This window comes from Choloepus didactylus, chromosome 3, assembly GCF_015220235.1.
Source record: "Choloepus didactylus isolate mChoDid1 chromosome 3, mChoDid1.pri, whole genome shotgun sequence".
Taxonomy (NCBI): Eukaryota; Metazoa; Chordata; class Mammalia; order Pilosa; family Megalonychidae; genus Choloepus; species Choloepus didactylus.
Window position 1 is genome coordinate 214,236,288 of NC_051309.1, and position 7,590 is coordinate 214,243,877.

Consider the following 7,590-nt stretch of genomic DNA (forward strand, 5'->3'; position numbering starts at 1 on the left):
GTTTTTTATTTAACAATTATGTAAATAGGCATCAAGTCTTAGATAGATTTGCAGTTTATTAATATTTTCCTGGGAATAATATCAGCCCTTCCATTTTTAGATAAAATTTTCAAATTACTTATGGATAGGGATGGATCTCTAGTTCACGTAACAAGGCATTATGATGATCATATAATTTAGGTTTGGTTTGGGTTTGGGTTTGCTAAAACTCTCATTCCGGAAGCAAGTGGGCCAATTGATATTCAAGCTTAAATTATGGGATGTCCAGGTATATATCCTTCATTTGGCACTCGGTTCACAGTTCTTTGTGTATCATGGACATCTTATATAAGCCTTGTTTTCACACTAGACTGTAACCAAGGGAAGGAACCATGTCTTACTTTTCTTTGTATCCTCGGTATCAGTGTAATAGTTTGTTAAAGTAGACACTCGGATTTCTATAGAAGTCATCAGGTATATAAATCCAACACTTTAAAATACTTTTATGATGGGAAAATTCAAACCTACGCATTATAAGTGCATCATCTGGCACTTTCTAAACTCATTCATTGATGAATACGTTTAAAGCCAATGAGAAATGTCAGTTAAATTTGTGCTTTCTCTTTGCTAAGAGCAAAAGCAGAATACAGTACACCATGGGAAAGACACTGTTGTAAGAATTACACAGCAGCCAGAGAGAGGAGAGGCTCCTTACCTCCACAGCCAGCATTATATAGGCAATGATGAGCTGGGTGTGGACCCACGTGAGAGCCTTGTAGAGCAGCCACACCGGCCGAGATCTGATAAGGAGCCTGGCAGAGCTGTGAATCAGGTAGTCAGCTTCCACCATCACAGCCCAGCAGAAGAAACCAAACACCTGGCCCGGATGGAGCCCGTGCCACCAGGCGGAGAAGGCGAACGTCTGCAGCAGCGGCCAGGTCTCGCGCTGCTGGAAGACGAGCCGTCGGAGCCACCGTGCCGTGCTTTTGTTCCACTTTCTCGTGAACAGGGATATTCTGTGAGTTGTTTCCAGGGTCCAAATGTCTGCATCGGGGACGAATCCCTCCCCATCAGGGTTCTGACCAAGCTCAGCCCCGAAGCCCGCCGCCTGGAGGAGGCAGTCATCCAGGATCCAGTGGGAGTAGTAGGTGAGTTTGAAGAGCCCGGCTGTGCACCACATGACAGAGATGCACTCGAGTTGCCGGCAGTCCGTCAGCCCTGCTCCTCCGCTGGCCACCCGCCTCAAGGCCACTTTTAGGCACTCCAGACCCAGAATCTGCAGACCCCTCCAGGTCAGAGCCCAGAAGCAATGCCCAGGACACAAAGAGCTGGACTGTTGAACACGAGCCTGAAATCTCCTGAAGGAACAAAGGGAGCCTCCCAGGAGGGCAGGGAAAAAGAGCAAGTAGCTGAAATAGGGCAGTGCCCTATACAGATGCCCAGACAGAGAGTTCCTGCTCCTGATGCCTTCTGATGGGGCCTCCACTTTCCTCTCACAAATGTCCAGAGAGAGGGATGTGACCCTCTGGGTCAAGAGCATGAGGGAAGAAAGAGTGATGCAGAACCTGAAAGAGATTTTTTTTTTTTTAATGTAAAAGCCACTCCATATACAATCTGTCCCTCCCATTCCAGGTCCTCGCACATGCCCTCACCGCCAATGGGTGGCTCTGAAGAGTTAAGATCAATCTTATGGTATGCAGGGTTCCACAAAGACTCCTGGACCAATTCAGAGCAGGCTCCTCCAGGTAGGATCGAAAGGGGAAAGGGGAAATGAATCACTAGTTAGAGACGCAAATAGAATGACAAGAAGTTGGGAGTGGGGGGGGGTTGATTATAATATTTCTAAGAATAGCTTATAAAGATTAGGATCAGGGAAAAGAAAACAGCCTAATAGAAATTTGCCATCAAAGAGTCAAAAACTTAGCAGTGAAGAAACTACAGGAAGTTGAAGATTTAAATATCAGTCAGACCCTGACTGGAAGATTCAGCACGATTTGGGTTTTCTGCTGAAGAAGCTGGAGTCGAGCCAAAGATCCAGGGACGTGCGCTGAGACATTAGCAGATCTGCAGTATGTTCTTAACCAATCACCTGAACTATTACTGCTTGATCATCACAGAGTCGAGAAGACCTTGCTAGCAGGACTATTGAAAAGAACAATTACGGAAAATTCCTGACACACTCTCCCATCAGGAATGCTGTCCTGTAGAGAGAAAACAGCCCTGTTTCCCCACTGCCACTGCTTCTCTATGTGCATCTGAGGATTTAAGGACAACTGACCCCTCACTTGATTTGTCCTAACTGAAGGCAAAGCAGCCTCCAAATGCTGCCAAGCCCAGTTCACTCCCTTCGGCTCTAGCTCAGCCTCCCTCCCATCCCGTTGAGCTTGCTCTTCCAGCCCCAGCAGATCACAGGCACCTCCTGAAATCCTGATTTACCACATTACCATATCCCAGTCACTACTTCCCCTTGCCTACCCACCTGCCCATCCTGCCTTTTCTTTAGAGAAGCCAGCCCTGGAGCCTTTGGTGGAAGTGGCTGTAATAAAGAAAAGGATTCTGGGCGTGGGGGGAATGGCAAGTGAGCAAACCCCTGTCAGGCTGGATATCAGCTGGGTGGCCCATTTAGGCCCCTGCCCCTGTCTTGAGTGACCACAGACCCACGCCAATTGTGACAACCAGAAGAGGCCAGGAGCACTAGGCTCCACGATCGCTGGGGTACACATTTCCCCTCATCCTGGTGCTCTCTCAGCCTCGTGGAAACAATATTCTAGACTGTAATTAGCTCCTGATTTTTTCTTTCTGGGAAGATGGGAACAGCCGAGTCGGGATGGATGTAAAACCACTTGCATAAGCTGCTGCCTCTCTCTCAGCAGCTGCCATAGGAAGGGAGTGAGGGTTTGCAGTGGGTTTATCTCTTTCCTGTTCTGCTGAAGGTGAGGCGAGGCTGCCGGCTGTGCTTCTAAACCACCCACACTTGAGGCAGCACCCTGTGCTTAGTCACTTCCAGATAGGCCTCCTCTGGGCTCTGGGGCGCCTGGTTCACCTCCTCCCCTCTCAACCGAGGCAATCACAGCTAAATGCCAGACTGTGCGACACAGGCAACACATGGTGGTAATCATTTAGATAATTACATGTATACTTATTATCCTAACTCAACAATCTTGCAAGATAGATATCATTATCCCCATTTTTGTTCCCTTCAGAAAAAGGAATCAAGACTGAGAGAGTTTAAAGTGCTTGCTTGAGGTTACACTGCTCAAATGTGGAAGAACTGGGATTCAAACTCAATGCCCAAGATAAAAACTAAGTGAAAAATAGGGTGGAACGGGGGTGGGAGTGGGGTGGGGTGGAATGTTTTAGATGTTCTTTCTTATTTTTATTTTTATTATTTTTTTTTGGAATAAGGAAAATGTTCAAAAATTGATTCAGTGATGAATGCACAGCTATATGATGGTACTGTGAATAACTGATTGTACACTGCGGATGATTGTAGGGTATGTGAATATATCTCAATAAAACTGTATTTTAAAAAAAGATGACTCATTCAGGGTGGGTTTTAATCCTCTTACTGGAGTCCTTTATAAGAGGATGGAATTCAGACAGAGAAAAAGGAAATCCAAAGACTGAGCAGTCAGGAGCTGAAAGCAAATGAAACCCGGAAGAGAAAGGAGAGAGCAGCAGATGCTGCCATGTGCCTGGCCATGTGACAGAGGAGTCCAGCATCACCAGTAGCTGGTCTTCCTGGAGAAAACATTGCTTGCTGATGCCTTGATTTGAACATTTTCATGGCCTTAGGACTGTAAGCTTATACACTAATAAATTCCCATTGTTAAAAGCCAAAAAAAAAAAAAAAAAAAACCAAAAAACTCAATGCCCGCACTCTCCACACCATCATGGTGCAAGCAAACCCTAGGTGGGCGCAGTACAACCTGCTGCCCTCCCAAATGGGCAGGTTGCTTTACCTCATGGAAGGAGACTCTTGAAGATAATACTCAGAGTAGTGCAGACCCAGGTGGCACAGGGTCTGCCAGCTCATCTGGAAGAAGAAAGCCCACCTATGGACTTCCCATGGGCCGAGGGAGGAGATCAAGACCGCAGCCCCGAGGGCAGGGACGAAGACGAGCACAGCGTACCAATGCATGGCAGCCACGGCCAGGGTGCCTCCTCCAGCCAGGAGAAAGAGGTACCTGAAAGAAAAGGGAGAACCTGGCGAGACTTCCTGAGGATGGTGCAACAGACGAATCACTTCAGCTGCCCTTCTGGGTGACCCATTCAAGGTAGGCTCCACATAATATCTAAAGCCAGACTGTCATCACCATGCAACCCTCCTTTTATTCTTCTGAAGGAAACGTGGGAGAAAGAGCCTGGGTTAATTTATAAATCACTCCTTCGTAGACAGTGATTCTTGCCTTAGTGACCTTGGGAACCTCTGTCCTTGATACCCCCCATTCAAGTGGGAATAACACCTGCCTCTCACAATCCTGCAAGTTGTGGCTAGGACGGACTGCTTAGAATTCTAGCAGGATATGGTTTGACTGAAGAGTGATGTGAATTTAGTGGTGAGGACATAGAAGAACTCTATACATCACCTCATCAGGATGATTCCTTTTCGAAGAGGTCTAAGCCTACCTATAAATGTGCCTAAGAGTCTCCCCCAGAGAACCTCTTTATTGCTCAGATGTGGCTTCTATCTAAACTCACGCTGCAGGTGAACTCAGTGCCCTCCCCCTTACATGGGACATGACTCCTGGGGATATAAATCTCCCTGGCTACGTCAGACGTGACTCCTGGGAATGAGCCTGGACCTGGTATCATGGGATTGAGAAAGCCTTCTTGGATCAAAAGAGGGAAAAGAAATGAAACAAAATAAAGTTTCAGTGGCTGAGAGATTTCAAATGGAATTGACAGATCGCTTTGGAGGGTATTCTTATGTGCTATATAGATATCCTTTTTTAGTATTTAGTATATTGGGATAGCTAGAAGGAAATACCTGAAACTGTTGAACTGCAACCCAGTAGCCTTGCTTCTTGAAGATGATTGCAAAACTATGTAGCTTACGTGGTATGACTCTGTGATTGTGAAAACCTTGTGGCTCACACTCCCTTTATTCAGTGTATGGACAGATGAGTAGAAAAATGGGGACAAAAACTAAAAGAATGGGGGGGTAGATGGAATGTTTTAGGTGTTCTTTTTTACTTTTATTTCTTTGGAGTAATGAAATTGTTCAAAAATTGATTGTGGTGATGAATGAACAATTACATGATAGTACTGTGAATAACTGATTGTACACTGTGGATGACCGTAGGGTATGTGAATATATCTCAATAAAACTGTATTTAAAAAAAAAAAAAAAGATTCCTTTTCACCAGGTTTACAATCATTCCAGAGAGTGAGAGAAAGAATAGCTCCCTTAGAAAAGGGTTTGAATACTCAGTTAGAAAGTATTTGAATCTACCCATAATCCCCTCCAATGCACTTCAGACCTATGAGTTGGTGTTTTTTAATGTTGTATAATACCCAGGTCATTGTAGTGGTTTGTGCTCTGTGTCTCCCTCAGAAGCCAGCTGCTACCCTGGGGAGCAGAGGCCTGGGAGATTTCACCTTGGATGGAGGTAGTGCCTCTTTCCACATCACATGGAATTGTTTGTTCGCTTTTTTTAAAAAACTTGCTACCAGGGACTGCTGGTCAAGGTTAGGAAGGGTGAGCCAGAGGCTTCATTTTCTCTAGCACCTCAGAAGCAGGACACAATCCACATGGCCCCCATGGCAGGGGGTGGGGAGAAGAATCGCTTTCTTTGTTGGGGGGATTGGGAGGCATCTCAGTGTGAGAAGCTCTACTGCAGAAAGGCTTCTTGGAGCCCAAACCCCAGGTGACAACTCCCCTAAACCCTCTCCCAATTAAAGCCGTGGTTCAGGTCTTGACTTCCCTGCAAGGGGACAGAGAAGAGGGAATAACTATTCCTCACACAGCAAAAGTGGAAGCCTGAAGCAACCCCTCCCACCCACCATCCACCCATGATTTACTGAGTGCTCATTTTATTCTAGGCATCGTGATAACCCTTTACAAGAAATATATTTATTTAATCCTAAAAACAGCGTCATGAGACGAGCATATGATTTCCAATTTAAGATGAGGAAAGTTCATTTCCCAGAGAGTGTATTCACGGTCACAAGGACACTTGGTAAGTGATGGAGCCAGAACTCACCAGGCTGATTCCAAAACCAGCCATCTCAACCTCCATTCACTCCACCACAGGATTAACCCCTCTTTTAAAACTCATCTTGCGTTATTGTTTTGTGGTTCGTTCTTAGTAGGAAATTCCTTTACAACTGTCACCCCCCATCTCCTGTAAATGAGGTGAGGGTGGGAATGTGTGATAACATATCATAGTTCAATCAACTTCAGCCATCCTGTTAGAGCCAGATTTTAAGAAACCTCAATATGTAAAAATCCTAATTTACAAAATAAGGGAATTACCAGGAGACGGCCCTTTGGCAATAGATTCTTTACTTTACGAAAGGATATGCCATAGAAACTTCATTAAACTAGGGAATTTCTTTAAAGTATTGAACTCATTTGACAGGAAAACTATCACAATCAACTCATCAAATCTCTGCTGACAGTAATGTTTGACCTAAATTGAGATATAGCTAATCTAACTGGTCTTGTTTGGGTTTCATTTTTCTGAGAAAACATACAAAACAATTTAAAAAATCACATTAATTATATGTTTAATAAAATTTAATTTTATTGAAAATTATAAAATTACATGAAATTAGGACTGTTCAAGAACATCTGGGACATGTTTTTGGCATGGATGTATCCATTCAGGGAATTTCTAATACCGCATAAATATCCATCTCTTCCCAGAGCTTATTTTCACCCTTAAATGTGAATCTATTAAGCTTTGTGAGTCAATGGAGTCATGATGCCAACTTCCATTCAATTTTACTGTATTAAACATATTCATTATCAAACAATCAATAACCAGTGGCAATAGCAGGAAGTTAAAAACAAGTGTAATTAATATTTAACCTTCACGCATGCTTTTTGCCCGATTATGATATCTGTAAATGTAAAAGCAAAATTAGCCATTCAGCCTACCTGGCTCGAGTGGAAAATGAATCCAGGAGGCAGGAATAATTAAACAGAAGTGCAAAAGGAAAAGCAGCTGCTTGATAAAGTGATACAGGATGGAGGAAGAGCAGCTGCAGCCAATCCATCATGGACAAGAACGGAAGATGCCGTCCTTCCCCGTGTCCTTAACTGCCGCCTTCCAGCATGAAAAACCCCCACTAGACTTTCTTTGATCTTTTTATATGGTTTAGGGAGCCCTGGGTGAACAAAAGGCAAATAAAAGCACTAGAGATAAGCAGTATAAAAGCTGGCTTTCTGATAAAGGGAACTAACTGCACTATAGAAACCAAAACCCTTTTTGCTGTTATACTACTTAACAATGGCATGTACTAAAAACATCACTTTCAGAACTTGTGGTTTTGTTTAGATTATACACCACATTATTTGCCTTTCCAGTCATGAGACTGTCATATTTTCTTCACTAAGTTAATGAAAAACCTCATTTTCCTGTTGTGGACAGAAAACTCATGGGA

The 7,590-nt window shown here is 44.0% G+C and overlaps 1 protein-coding gene across 1 annotated transcript; it reads right to left on the bottom strand.

Annotated features, from left to right (window-relative positions):
- Positions 1–580: 580 nt before the first annotated feature.
- On the bottom strand, positions 581–7,298 carry MBOAT4 (membrane bound O-acyltransferase domain containing 4). The gene is made up of 3 exons (XM_037829132.1): positions 7,085–7,298; positions 3,942–4,166; positions 581–1,544 (listed from the first exon to the last, which is right to left on the bottom strand). The coding sequence occupies exons 1-3, from the start codon at positions 7,204–7,206 to the stop codon at positions 581–583; spliced, it is 1,311 nt and encodes a 436-aa protein (XP_037685060.1). The 5' UTR covers positions 7,207–7,298.
- Positions 7,299–7,590: the final 292 nt, after the last annotated feature.